General features: G+C 39.3%; 4 protein-coding genes across 5 annotated transcripts; 3 read left to right on the forward strand and 1 right to left on the reverse strand.

The window, feature by feature from the left end:
• Nucleotides 1-2,362: 2,362 nt before the first annotated feature.
• On the forward strand, nucleotides 2,363-5,537 carry LOC119080008 (transcriptional repressor CTCF-like). Of its 2 annotated transcripts, none has more exons than XM_037188184.1 (9): nucleotides 2,363-2,587; nucleotides 2,928-3,769; nucleotides 3,828-3,922; nucleotides 4,006-4,079; nucleotides 4,144-4,298; nucleotides 4,355-4,503; nucleotides 4,563-5,104; nucleotides 5,181-5,290; nucleotides 5,357-5,537. In XM_037188184.1, the coding sequence occupies exons 2-9, from the start codon at nucleotides 2,948-2,950 to the stop codon at nucleotides 5,447-5,449; spliced, it is 2,040 nt and encodes a 679-aa protein (XP_037044079.1). In that variant the 5' UTR covers nucleotides 2,363-2,587; nucleotides 2,928-2,947; the 3' UTR covers nucleotides 5,450-5,537. The 2 variants fall into 2 exon arrangements, with proteins under 2 accessions (XP_037044079.1, XP_037044080.1); XM_037188185.1 differs by lacking the exon at nucleotides 2,363-2,587 and adding an exon at nucleotides 2,691-2,863.
• Nucleotides 5,538-5,572: 35 nt separating this feature from the next.
• On the reverse strand, nucleotides 5,573-8,209 carry LOC119080012 (FYVE, RhoGEF and PH domain-containing protein 6-like). The gene is made up of 8 exons (XM_037188188.1): nucleotides 7,959-8,209; nucleotides 7,768-7,878; nucleotides 7,452-7,711; nucleotides 7,195-7,384; nucleotides 7,004-7,132; nucleotides 6,819-6,931; nucleotides 6,450-6,761; nucleotides 5,573-6,389 (listed from the first exon to the last, which is right to left on the reverse strand). Exons 1-8 carry the CDS (start codon nucleotides 8,107-8,109, stop codon nucleotides 5,688-5,690), a joined length of 1,968 nt encoding a protein of 655 aa, XP_037044083.1. The 5' UTR covers nucleotides 8,110-8,209; the 3' UTR covers nucleotides 5,573-5,687.
• Nucleotides 8,210-8,315: 106 nt separating this feature from the next.
• Nucleotides 8,316-9,407, forward strand: LOC119080082 (proteasome subunit alpha type-6-like). The gene is made up of 3 exons (XM_037188303.1): nucleotides 8,316-8,494; nucleotides 8,578-8,754; nucleotides 8,818-9,407. Exons 1-3 carry the CDS (start codon nucleotides 8,419-8,421, stop codon nucleotides 9,303-9,305), a joined length of 741 nt encoding a protein of 246 aa, XP_037044198.1. The 5' UTR covers nucleotides 8,316-8,418; the 3' UTR covers nucleotides 9,306-9,407.
• A 1,619-nt stretch (nucleotides 9,408-11,026) lies between these two features.
• On the forward strand, nucleotides 11,027-12,593 carry LOC119080054. The gene is made up of 3 exons (XM_037188260.1): nucleotides 11,027-11,592; nucleotides 11,664-12,123; nucleotides 12,188-12,593. Exons 1-3 carry the CDS (start codon nucleotides 11,207-11,209, stop codon nucleotides 12,542-12,544), a joined length of 1,203 nt encoding a protein of 400 aa, XP_037044155.1. The 5' UTR covers nucleotides 11,027-11,206; the 3' UTR covers nucleotides 12,545-12,593.
• Nucleotides 12,594-14,406: the final 1,813 nt, after the last annotated feature.

Raw genomic sequence — 14,406 nt, forward strand, 5'->3', positions numbered from 1 at the left:
TAACAAAAGAAGCAGCGTAATGTGCGTAAGGTTGTACAGAACAGAGGCTATGCAATTCGTAAAATTTCAGTAACTCAATCGTAGATCTATATTTGAGTTGTGGCTTGATGGCGCTGTCATTTTTTAAGTCGGTTGGCCTGTAGAGGCGCCACAATTTGTTTCAGTGGTTCATTCTTTGCGCTCTATTTTCACATGAAATAACTTCACTCTGGTAAATGAAATGTCATAGCAGTTGAGTTAGTCCCATTAGTCCACAAAATAAAGATCGCTGACATTAGTGTATTATTATTAATAACTAATTATACGTATTTATCAAGGCGTGTGGGAATCTTACGAAATTAATCAGAAAATCGAAAATCTTAGACAACAGTTGAACGTTGCAGTGGACAAAGCTCGATTTTTGGCCAATTCGTCGAAAGAATCCGGCGCTTGGTTACACAGTTTACCGTCACCGCAATTAGGAACTCATTTGAATAATGATGAGTTTCGCATATCAATCGGTTTACGTCTTGGCGTTGCAATTGTTCAGCCCCATAAATGTGTGTGTGGTACGAAAGTTAACAAGTACGGCAGACATGGATTATCATGCAGCAAAGCATCCGGCACACTTCCACGACATGGATCAGGAAATGATTTAATTCAACGAGCATTCCGATCAGCTGAAATTCCTTGCAAACGTGAACCTACTGGTTGCTCCCGACCAGATGGTAAGAAACCCGACGGGTTGACTCTCGTACCTAGGGAGAAGACACTTTTGCGAACTCTTATGTGAACAGAACGGCACGTGAATTAGGTTGGGCAGCGAAAAAAGCAGAAGCTGATAAATTTGATCATTACACCGATTTGATGAGCCAATTCATATTCGTTCCGATTGCAACGGAAACCTCTGGCGTGATTGGCAAATGCGGTTTAGATTTAATTAAAAAAATTGGCAGCAGAATTACGGAGAAAACACATGAAAAACGAGCGACGAACTACCTAATTCAAAGATTAGGGTTGGTTATTCAACGTAACAATGTTGCGTCCATTTTAGGAACATTACCACATTCAAAGGATTTAAATGAAATACATTATTTGTAAACTAATTTTGTTAAAGAACGTATTATATGCTTAAACATGCACTTAGGCCGACATTACTGTAAATGCTGTAAATGTACTAGAAATGTAATAGAAATTTACGAAAATCTATTTCTTTTGAGCTTTAGTTTCCAAACATCATTTCCCTATTTTGGGTGCCAACTAGCATCAGCGCCTCGAATATAAATCTCTGTTTTCAGAAGAGTGTTATGATGAGAAAGAAATATTTTGACAAGTTGTCCAAGGCTGGTATTCGGTCATCTCGCCTCGATCATAACACTCTACAATACGTGTCAAGTTCACTTTACCACTTCTTTTTGAATGCGAATGCACCGTATGCACCAAAAAAGCGAAAGTGAACACACTTTGAGCAACTAAAATGGAATTACCATACCACAAATGTATCGAAATGCTATCGAGCCGATAGCGGATAGTGATTACCATGTTATAATTAACGTCTAATATGGATCCAGTCTTCATATGAAATTAATTATACTCTGATTGATTTTCCAGAAAAAAACTTTGAAAGAAGTAGAATAATTTTAGACATTTTAAAAATACAAGAATACCAGAAGCAGAATAATGTTTGTGTCCTGAAATCTTGATTACCCACCGAAAATCGAGCAAAAAAAATCGATAAACATTTTAAAGTAACAGATTTTTGGAATATAATTGGCAATTCTCGAACATAACCATTATCGTTCAATTTTTGTTTTTAATATAATCAGAAATTAATTCTTAATGAATTGGAGAAGTAGATCCGTTTAACGAGTATTAATCGGTAGACCATCTAGTAATCGATCTAATAAATTCGTAGTTTAAGTGGTACTTAAAACTAGTGTCTACATGCGAACCATGTGAACTTATCAAAAATTCGTTCAAAGTGTCATACCCCAGATTTATACCCGCAAAACGTTGACAAGATATCTGTTCACAGAAATTCGTTACCAGTTTTTCAGACCCGATGCATCCACCAAGTAAGAGAATAGCAAAAAATTGTTATTTATGTTTTGGGCGATTGATTTTAAGTAATCTTTCATGTTGTATGTTATACCTGAGAAATTATAACAGAAAACCCTACATGCACCAGAAAAATTCCAGAATTCACTGACTTTCATCTCATGTAAAATTGATTTAAAACTTCGGCTTTACTGTTCAATTTTTTAACATATTCTATTGGGTATTTGATAATCGGCCTTGTACTGTATAGACTGCAGTCACTATGAAAAATATGGCATATGAAGTGCGTGTAGCAACACCACCTGCCAAATAAATTTATGTGTAGCTCATTCTTAAGAACCATTCGGCAACTGACGCCGCCATCTCTCGCGAACATTCGGTTTTTCGATATTGTAATTTTCGTGTGAGAGTGCGACCTTTTATTCAATTTAAACGCCCTCTCGGTATTAAAGAATAATCATTTTGCATTCAATGAATTCTTAGTGGATGGTCTCAAATTCATCCAATTGATTGTTTTGTGTCAGCAATCCGTCAGAGTCTCAGCAAAGTGGTGAGTGACCGATTTATTGATGCATTTAACATTGAATTCGCTTTCATCAAGCGAAACGTAACATTCAAAGGAAGCCATTTTTTTACAAAACTTCCTCAGCGCTCGCCTCGGTGACCGAAATTAATAGAATATTCTTCCTAGAGGGGGCTGGTCTGAAAACTACACCAAAATTTTACAAATTCAAATCATTCATTTGTTTACCATTGCGTTTTCATCGGAATTGCTTCTATTAAATTCATAAACTATGCTAAAATGCCAACATGGCGTACTCTTGATGTAATTCATGGGTTTAATCTGCATTTTAATCTATTGTGAGTGAAAAATTCAAATTTGTTTCCAGATCAAAGCTACATAACCGATATGGCTACTCGTCAAGAGGAGATCCAAGTTAAGTTGGAGGGTAACGAACTGCAGTCGTATCTGGAAACGTTCAACAAAGAAATCGAGGGAAATGACAGTCAAGCAGCCGCCGAAAATGAAGACGACGAAGAAGTTCTGTCGGGTGAAGAGGAAGACGGCGATCAATATTTCGTAGACAGCAGTGGAAATTACTATTTTCAAGGAAAAAACGATAAAGTGCCGCGCTTGACGAAAAATCCGAACCTCGTACAGGATGACGACGAACCAGAAACTAATGAAGGCCAAGAAGAAAGTGCTGAGGTCAGCTACGTTTTCATAATGGATGAGAATGAAGAAAAAAACGAGGAGGAGGACGAAGAAGGTCAAAAGGTCTACGAATTCGAGGACGGCCAAGAAGAGCAGTCCATATTTGGTGGCCCAGAAGATCGTCATGTTCCGAAAAAGGTCGTTCGCACTGTGTCGAAAAAGGCAGGCGGTTCAAACCAAAATCAAGTGCACTTTTGTACTTACTGCAACTACAGCAGCCCGAAAAGATATTTATTGTCTCGTCATATGAAATCGCATTCCGAGGAACGACCGTTTAAGTGTCAAGTGTGTGAACGAGGATTTAAAACGCAGGCTAGCTTGCAAAACCATACTAACACGCATACCGGAACTAAGCCTCACAGTTGTAAATATTGCTCGAGTTCGTTTACAACATCGGGCGAACTAGTACGTCATGTGCGCTATCGACACACACACGAGAAGCCCCACAAGTGTACCGAATGTGATTATGCCAGTGTTGAATTGAGCAAATTGAAACGCCACATCCGATGTCATACGGTACGGCACTTTGACCCTTCTTGCTGCTGATATATTGACGAAACAATTAATTTTTCAGGGAGAACGCCCCTATCAATGCCCTCATTGTACATACGCGTCGCCAGACACATTTAAACTGAAGAGACACTTACGGATACATACCGGCGAAAAACCGTGAGTACATTCAACAGTACGAGAGCACAAGTACTCGTCGCACAAGGCCAGTAAAAATCATTAAACCTATTCGCGTGTTTCAGGTACGAATGTGATGTGTGTCATGCTCGATTCACCCAATCCAATTCGTTGAAGGCCCACAAACTAATCCACAGCGGTAAGTTTTCAAGGCATCCTCTGCGTGGTGCCAGATTTCATAAATTTCTTCTCGGTTATTACAGTCGGCGACAAGCCAGTCTTCAATTGTGAATTATGTCCGACAACGTGTGGAAGAAAGACGGACCTTCGAATTCATGTGCAAAAACTGCACACGGCTGACAAACCGTTGAAATGCAAACGGTGTGGAAACTTATTCCCCGACAGGTACAGTTACAAGGTGAGTTACATTTAAATGTCACACCGGGCATGGCAAAATGTAATTTTTCTATTTAGCTTCACAGTAAAACGCACGAAGGAGAAAAGTGTTACAAGTGTGAACTGTGTCCGTACGCATCCATATCGGCTCGCCATCTCGAATCCCACATGCTCATTCACACCGATCAAAAGCCATTCAATTGTGACTTATGCGAGCAGTCGTTTAGGTAAATAATTTGACAATTTTCCCGTTCCGATTAGCTTAACCAACTCCGCCAATTTACAGACAAAAGCAATTGCTCAAGCGTCACGTAAATCTCTACCACAATCCCGATTACGTTCCACCAAAACCCAAGGAGAAGAATCACAAATGTCCAAACAGTCTATGTACTCGATCGTTCCGGCACAAAGGAAATCTCATTCGACATATGGCACTGCACGATCCCGATTCCAGTATACGCGAAGAAGCCATCGCATTGAAAATGGGCCGAAGGAAACGCATTCAAATCATCGACGGCCAACAGGTCGAGATCTACCAGTCGAACGACGATTCCGAAGAGGAGGACGAAGAGGATGAAGACGACGAACAGGAGGAATATCTCGATGAAGTGAAACCGAAAGTGGAAGTCGACGGAAAGCGAAAGGAAATGTATGTTAATGTGGGCGACAACGGACAACAGTATGTTGTGTTGGAGGTACTGGAAATGGGAGATGGTGACGAGGACGGTAGACCGAAACAGGAAGTTGTTTATGAAGAGGAAGAAGAAATCGAGCAGATCAACGAAGAGGATCCAATGAACGTTGATACTGATTTCATCATTGGAGATGGTAAGTGCCGTCACAGGCATATGTCCGTACATTTTGCTGGATTTTGGTTTTGATGAAATTTTCTTCTGTGACTTAGAATTAACCGACGACTTAGATGCAATGGGCACATCGGTGAACAAATTCCGTGAACAGCCGCACAAAATGCTATCCGACGATAAGGATATGTCCAATTGTTTTGGATTCGATGTAAGTTCGCTGTGAAAATACTCATTTTCCGGTCAATCAATTTTCATTCGACGATTCTTTTCGCAGGACGATGATGACGACGATGAAATGGTTGTGGCAGATGCCGACAACGATGATAAAAGGACAATTCGTCTGTTGGACGAATATGTTATAACTTAGGCATTTTATACCATTACGTTACCTATATAGAAATGCGCACTTATTTTGTTAGGCCGTTAAATTCTATGATTAAAATGCTGCAGAAAAAAAGATTGGTTATCCTTTGAATGAAACAAACTTTACTCTTCTAACTGAAAATCAACTCTATTTTTGATGTGTGACCACTACAGAAAGTTTTCAACATTTCAGTACTTAGACATACTTATACGGCGCGAATACACACGAACCGTAAACATTTTTAAAACAAATTCGCGAAGAAATTCGTGATTCTCTGTCGGAACGTCAATTTTTCGTTATCGTCGAGCTGAGCGTTAAACAAATAACCTTTGGTATGTTGCGGCTTATGGTGATACTGATGGGGATGTCGTCGGAAAAAATTCACTTTGTTCGATCGTTCATCAAATTTGACCCTTTTCCGGGTTGGAGTTACCGGCAGAAACACATTTGCATTCAAATTTGATGTGGTCGTAGATACAGCGGGCGATTTGGTGTGTTCGTTTGATCGGTGACCGTTGCTAGTGTTGTAGTAAGCTGAAGCAGAACTGTCGTTACTGCCAGTGCTCGTACGAAGAGGATATAAGACATCCTGATAATCAACGCCCATATAATCCATGCTGGCAATCGGAATGCTTGTGTCTACTGCATTGCTATTACGTATGTACGTGCGATTTTCCAGCTGCTTTGCAAACCCGTAAGTCGGATCAAAATCGTCACCGTTTTGCGACTCAACTTCGGCCGGACCTTTACGAAACCAATTTCTGAACATTTTCCTTGGAACAACATCCGGTTCACTGACTTTTCTCTTGTCCTTGTCATCAACGTCTGAATGCTTTCGCTTTCCGAATAGGCTTGGAGTGTCGAAATTGAAGCAACGATTGTGCTCTTCAATATCTGACTCCGAATCGGAGAAGTCACTGCACCGATACACCGAATCATAATCCTGTAAAATGTAAATGGAATGTCAGACCTTAAACATGACTGAATGCACTGCTGCACGTACGTATTTCTTCTTCGTCGGGCTCAACACTTCATCCACTTCAAAATTCTTCAGAGCTTTGTTTCTCATGGGTGTTCGCTTACTCGACCCTTTCCGAATGGTTTTTCGGCACTGGATATGCAATTCAATTGTCTCTTTAATCGCCGTCATCCAACACTTACTGATTCCCACATCGTCAGCACACAAAATGATTCCGTCACCCTGGCAAGTTATTTTGAAAGTTCCCGGAAAGACCTCCGATATGCGACACTTTTTCAACGGGAAAATGCATGAGCATTGCAGGGAGTTGGATACCATCGTATTCTTATTGCGATCCTTTGAACAACATTTTCAGTTTCAATCAACAATTAGGATTCATTGGCGGCTGCTTACCTTCAATATTTTGCAGTACATAAATATGTCCGACATCAGTACACAGTATCGTTTCAGCGTTACCCCACTACTGGACATTTTCTGTAAGACTCCTTCCTTAATGATTTTGCGACCTGTACAGAAGAATCGTGACAATTTATATAGTGAGTCGCTGAACGGATCGCACTTTGATCCAAAATACTTACTCGGCTTGATAATTTTCGGTACTTGATCGACCAGCGAATTTTGCAAATTTATCACCATTTGAGTGACTTCCTGCTCTTGTACGACAGAATTCATATGTGACACAGTGTTTTCCACCTCTTTGAAGGAATCTATGAAAATCAATAATCGCCAGATAATATCGTCAAGGAAACAGGACTTTTAGTGAATTTACCTTGGAGTATCTTGAAATCATCGTCGTCGACAGGACTCGAGTATAGGATGACCTGTTGCAACAAGAGTCGATATCTGGGAACCCGTTGGATCGGCGATATCAACAATGACATTAATTTCGTCTGTACTTCGGGCCGCGATTCAGTTTGTTCCAAAAATTTACGAAATCTTTGGTTCTTCTCGGTTAGCTCCTAGAAATTGACCGGAAATCGATTGATTAGAACATGCACATTCCCCATTGATGTCACTGTGGTTCACCTGCAAGACAATTTGTGACCGATTGTAGTCGAATGCATAGACGGAATAGAGTTTGAAAAACGGAGCCAGCCTCAGAAATGCCTTCCCCACTTTACTCAAATCACTTTCCAAGCTCTTCAACAATTCCGTATTCAGATTGTAGATCATTTCGATTTGACCGAAAAGGATGGTGAATTCATCGTTGCTGAGTACATCCTGTTCTTTCAGCGGATTAACGAAGTATTTCATCAAAATTTGCAGTTGATTGATGTAGCTACGTTCTGTCAGTACCGTCATTTTAGCTCATGTAACTTTATTGGTAAAAAAGTAAATTTACCAGAGGTGAGTATTTCCTGTACTGCTTGCAGACGAAAATTTTTCCTCTTGTTGACGTCATTGGATTTACCGGGAGAAACTTTCGGCGACATGCTATCCAGCATACTACATACTGTTTTGATGGGTAACGAAAATAGTTCAGTTCAATGCACATCCACTAAATTAACGATGAGCTCATCGGAAAGATTTTACCTTTCTTGCGTGATTTTGCTGTTAGTAAATTCCGCTCAAATAAAACTTGTTTCAGTTCCTGACTCAAACTACTCGTATACTTTGGAGGGGTGAACGGGCTAGCCGAGTATTGGCTAGACTGTCTATTTGTTCGTTGCGGTGTCTTATGCATCGTATAGTTGAGATAAAATTCAAATTATTTTCTTAAAATATTCAACCGGTTTTCCGAAGACTGTTGAACTATCCATCCATCAAAACCGTCAAAATACAGCAAAAAAAGCGTCCTGTCAAAGCTGATGACGCAAAAAACAGATGACTCGGTTCACTTTTTTCGCTTTGAAACGTCAACCGATTTGAACAGACTGTGCATCCGAAATGTCATTTTTCATTTACTTGCAAAATATATTTCTGGTTCAAACAATAACACCGCTCCATTTAGTTGCTAATTCATAAGTTTCTGCTAGAAAAATAATTGAACAAAATGTCGCGTGGAAGTTCAGCTGGTTTTGATCGTCATATCACTATCTTTTCACCGGAAGGAAGACTGTACCAAGTCGGTAAGGCACTAAACAAATTTGTGTAATGCCAAAATGAGGTTAGGTTTCCGTGACTAAGGAGTTTTTCTACCCATTTTCCACAGAATATGCTTTCAAGTCCATTAACCAGGAAGGTTTAACGTCTGTTGCGTTGAAGGGAACGAATGTTGCTGTTGTGGCAACGCAAAAGAAAGTATCCGAGAAATTAATCGATGCGTCGACTGTGTCTCATTTATTCCGGATCACAAAGAACATTGGTTGCGTGATGACCGGTAGAATTGGTAAGTGAGTTTGCTTTCCGTTTTGCTTCATGGCTGTAATCGTAAATTATTCCTTCTCTCCAGCCGATAGTAAATCTCAAGTTCAACGCGCTCGATACGAGGCGGCCAATTGGAGATACAAATTCGGCACCGACATTCCCGTCGATGTTTTGTGTCGTCGCATCGCCGACATCAATCAAGTGTACACTCAGAATGCTGAAATGAGACCGTTGGGCTGTAGCATGGTTCTCATTGCGTATGACGACGATAAAGGTGCGTGTGTGTACAAAACCGATCCAGCTGGATATTACTGTGGCTTCCGTGCTATTTCCGTTGGTGTGAAACAAACCGAAGCGAACAGTTACTTGGAGAAGAAATTGAAGAAGCGCTCCGATTTCACCGAAGATGAAGCTATTCAAATGGCTATATCCTGTTTGTCGACCGTGTTGGCCGTTGATTTTAAACCGTCAGAAGTTGAAATTGGAATCGTTACCAAGGAAGATCCGGCCTTCCGTATATTGAGCGAAGACGATGTGGAAAACCATCTAACAGCCATATCGGAGAAGGAGTAAGCGGGAACGTTCAGGGAATTTCGTTTTCATCCAATTTTGTATTTTTGTTTCGTGGATCACGGCATCTCAATTTGAATAAAAGGCGCAATTGTATTGCAAAAATATTTTTATTTTGATTGGCTGCGATAACCAACAACAATTAAACTGAAAAGGATCCGTCGAAGATTTGTGCACTCAATCCAATCACACAAAGTTTACACCCAAACGTTACTCGCTGCTGAAACTCCAACAAACATTGTCCAATACTTTTGTGCCAAACGAATTTTGGACTTGGAAGGTATTGGCAAAAGCGGCAGCTAGTAGCTACGCATTTCTTTATGTGAACGGAGTGTTCAGGCTGAGCATCCTTTAAGAAAATTGCTTTTACAACTGTTGGCGATGCGGCCGACATGCAATTATACGTTAAGTCCCTGGAGGCATCGTATGCAGACGAAACCTGGAATAAGATCATGGGTGATAAAGAGCAGAAATGGAATGGATCGCTCACTTGTCACTTGCATTGCCTTCCTGAAGTTTCCTTAGCGATGTTTCTGATCTTGTTGGCGATGAATTAGTGATAGTGAAATGGTGCGGTCGTTGAAGACGATGTGACTTTTGTTGGTGGTGTGCCTCTTACAACCTGTTCCGTGATTGCATCTGGGGAAGAGTTTACAACATCCACACTACCCGAACCACTCGAATCGTCTAATTTCATTTTCTTATTTGGTGTTCGATTTCGTGTGACTCCTCCAGCACATCTGATCCCAGACTTTCCTGTCGCTCATAGTTTTCTTTTTCTAATTCTAGCGGTTTTAGATTGTCGCTTTGTTCGTTCTTTATTTGCTTCCTCATTCTCCAACCTGATTCGTCCTGGGAACCAATTTGACTGCCTTGCTGCACATAGTCTGCACTCTATTGGGCGCAATTGTTTTCGAATTTCTTGCACTTCAAAAAGGCATATGGTCAAGATCATTGAACTTGATTGAACACTTTACAAGTTAGTATTTGTTATTTTGAACCTGAGTCTTCGCTGCCACATAGTTCACGGTTACCTCGTAGGCGGAATAAAATTTGGATTGCACTGCCATTGAAGTTCTTTCCATGGAACAATGGAAGTGAAGTGTGAAGAAACATTCGTTTATATCTAATCAGTCAAAAACCCCTTAAAGGGTGAATGTGACGCTAGTCCTTTATCTCATTTACAAATAACTGATATCGCTGAGAGTGACGCATTCTGCGCCTGTACGCAAAAGTTTTATCATTATTATTATTGACTCAAAATTTTTGAGAAAGAAAGTTTAGAAAAAATTGCGTCACAAGTGGCAGATGTTGAGGAAACTACTGTTAGGAAAATGGCTAAGATATCGAAAAATATGTACTGAAAGAATGGAATTCTATCGGAAGAAAGCCGAATCATTTGCCACTTTGTGGCGCAATTTTTGTTAAATTTTCTTTCTAAAATTTTTTGAGTCAATATTTTGTTGATAAAAGTTTTGCGTACAGGCGCATAATGCGTCACCTTCAGCGATATCAGTTATTTTGTTAAATTGTCGACCCAGTTTTGTGGCCAAAAATATGCTAAAATTAGCCGTTACTTTGAAAGCTCGAAAAGTTTAAATTAATATTTGACACCCTAATTACTAGACATGCACAGTGCACACGCTGACAAAACTGCACATACTTATCTGGGTCAGCTTCATAATTTCTAAAATAGGTTAATCTCTCGCCTTATAAACAAGCAAAAGTGTGAACATTTTTCTGTGTTAGTTGAACATTGTGCTGTATAACTAAAGGTTGTTATTGTTAATTTGAACAGAAAAAAAACTCTGTGTGATCTGATCATACATCGCTGATTTAATCGATTCAAACTTGTTCGGTTATCAAAGTATTTGCAAAGAGTGAAAAAAAGCCAAATTGTTAGAATGTCTGACGTCAGTGAAATTCCTGTAAGCTTCAACAAAACTTTATTGGACAAAGCTTTACTACGATACACCAACGATCCGAGTCTTCAATTGATCGACTACAATATACAAGACAATTCGGCCGACATCAGTGACCATTTCTCAAGCATTATGTTCAAAGTAAACTTACACTACAAACGGGACAGTGCAAGTAACGATGACAATGTGCACGAAATTAATGCAATCGTTAAAACATTACCGGATGTGCCAGACCAGTCACACAACACCCACTTGCAATATGTGACGGAAACAGCACAATTCGATACCGAACTGAAGGTGTATGAGAAAATCTTGCCGAAAATAGACTCAATGTTGTATGGTATGGGCTTGAATAGTGTGGCGCCAAGGTATGTCCTCTGGAAACTGTTTCGGTTCGTTGTTTTTTATTTATGAGAAAATAAATAAAAAATTTTGCCAGACAAATTTATCAAACCAATCACAATGCACCAATTCCGATACTCATAATGGAAGACATGGTCTCCTTGGGATATACAACAATAAAGGATCGCCGTCAAATTTCATTTGATGCGGCCAAAATGCTGATAGGAAAACTAGCCCAACTCCATGCTACTTCTTTTGTGTTGGATAAACAAATGAACGAGACGGTGGGACAATTGGATAGCATTTACTTTGATTTTCACCAAGACATAAGCTATTGTGAAGACATGGACAAGTGTATTGCTATGATGAAGCAATTCGACGGATTCGAGAATATTGTCGAGAAACTTGAAGGTAAAACAGAAGAATTATTTGAAACGGTACGAAATTTGTACTATAGTCCGAACGATGCTGCATGCAAAGTGCTCTGCCATGGGGATATGAAATTCCAAAACACTTTGTTAAAAACGAATGGTGGTGAAGTGGCCAATGGGATATTTGTAAGGATAACACAGCGATAATGCTCCACGATTTTGTTGACATATCTTCTCCACATTGTTATAGGTTGACTTTGCCTACGCAAATTTTCATTCGCCAGCCATTGACCTGTTCGAATTTTTGTATAAAGTACCCGCATTAGATGTTATTATTCATAGAAAACATCGAGATGAACTGATCAATCATTACATGAATATGTTCGGAACCGTTTTAACTGGAGCGGCCTTTGAACGTGTTGATGAGACAATTGAAAACGTTAAAAATGAGATGGATCGGTGTGATGAGCTCCAGCTGTGGTTTCTTATGTTTTTGGTCGTTTACTATATGGATACGTTTGATGAAGACAGTGAAGAAGACACCGAGATCCTAGATTACGAAAAAACTTGGTTGAAAACTGTATTGGGTGAGCTACTAAAATGTTAAAAGATTTGTTTCGTTGACGTTATCTTAGATTAGTTAGTACAATCTCCTCATCCCATTGAAATGTTAAATTGAACAATGTTTGAAAATAAAATAATAAATTTATCTTCAATCTCCAATCTACGTTCGTTATGATCACAACGTTCTCTTCACAACTTCAAAAAAAAAACCGTTACACCGCTTATTCAGGTATAGCTCCGCAGAGCTATTTTATCCATTCTTTTCCAATTTTGCATTCTTTTCAGAATTCATGCAATAATAATTGATTTCGACTTACTCGAGTTGTACAGTCAAATGAGATGGACGGACAATTAATTCATGTAAATTTCTTCTTTGTATTCATAAAAGTGGTGTGAAAGTTCATAGATTACAATACAAAGGTAAAGTGATAAAACAAGCATCTACTGCCTAAAGATGCTGAAAATAACTTTTATAATTGTTAAACGGTTTGGTAAAGTAGACCATACTTATTAGACTTAATCAATTTAAACAATTTGAGAACGTGGCAGACGAAACGATGTTAGCCCCGTACGATCCCGTTTACCTAAAGCGTCCGTTACACTATAGCCTACGTAGTGCTAATCTTTGAAGAACTTTACGGAAAGTATTCATTTCAAAAAGAGTGCATAGCATAATTACGAAAGCCCGTGCCTTTCATTAGCAAAACCACCTACGTCCATAAATTTACGATGGAAACTTAGGAACCAACAGACTACCACCTCAACAATCACAAAAGTCCAGAAAGGAACCCAAAAAAGCCCCACACGTTGCCCAAATTCTTCAAATTTCCTGAATTCTAGAACTGGGAAGATCGTGAACCATATAGAGTTTTGGAATTTTGGGAACTAACTGCTAACACAATAATTCCGAAAGTCTATAAAATAATTAAAATAAAACCTCAGAATTCCTTTCATTTTCTTTGTATTCTAGAACTGGTAGGAACATGCTACCACCTCAATAACTCCTAAAATCCAGAAACTCAAAAAAACTATCAAAAATCCTTCAAAATCCTGAAGATAACTGGTATGATGTTGGACCATGAGTTGTGATGTAACTTTAGGAACCAACATACCATCTAAATCTGTCCTCAAAAGGAGCACTATTTAAGAAACTACTCAGTCGATCTCACACCTTTCAAAATAATATTTTCAAAATCGGTTTTCATTTACTCAAGTCGAATTCCACATGTTACAAACGGCATAGTGGTCACCGTACGGGACTAAGAAGGTACCAGAAAATTAATGAAGATGGCATGCAGAGAAATTGTTATCATTCCGTTGCAAACTAAGTTAAATGAAATGCATAAATGATTTAAGTGTACTATACGTAAATAACACTCATCTGGTCTTGAAGGGTCGTTCAACAGTGTGTGCTATATCATGCAATAAATCTAAATGAAAATAAGTTGCATTGCATAAATGTACAAGGATTCATTGAATTTCAGATATTATTGGCAGTCTAGCCGACAAAATTTTTAATACTAATGTGACTTTTATGCAGACTTTTTAGCCCCGTACGAAGTACTGGGGGCTTATAAGATTAATATGCCGTTTGTAACACGTCGAATTGGAAGCAGACAGTAAGGGCAAAGCATTTGGTTATGTTCATAGATGACGAATCCGCAATAAAAAAAATGTCCGTCCGTCCGTCCGTCCGTCCGTCCGTGACCCCTCTTGAGTAAATCACAACCTTTTTTCAAAATTCTTTTTTTCCCCGATTGGTATCGACAAAAGTAAGGTCAAGTTCGAAAATGGGCATGGTAGGGTCGGCCCCTCCAGAGCTAGGGCCCTATAGGTGTTTTTCAGTCTTTCGACGATATCTACCGAAATACGCACGCAATAGCTGCTTGTGATATATTAAATGAA

The sequence above is a fragment of the Bradysia coprophila genome, unplaced genomic scaffold (genome assembly GCF_014529535.1).
Source record: "Bradysia coprophila strain Holo2 unplaced genomic scaffold, BU_Bcop_v1 contig_350, whole genome shotgun sequence".
In the NCBI taxonomy this organism is placed as follows: Eukaryota; Metazoa; Arthropoda; class Insecta; order Diptera; family Sciaridae; genus Bradysia; species Bradysia coprophila.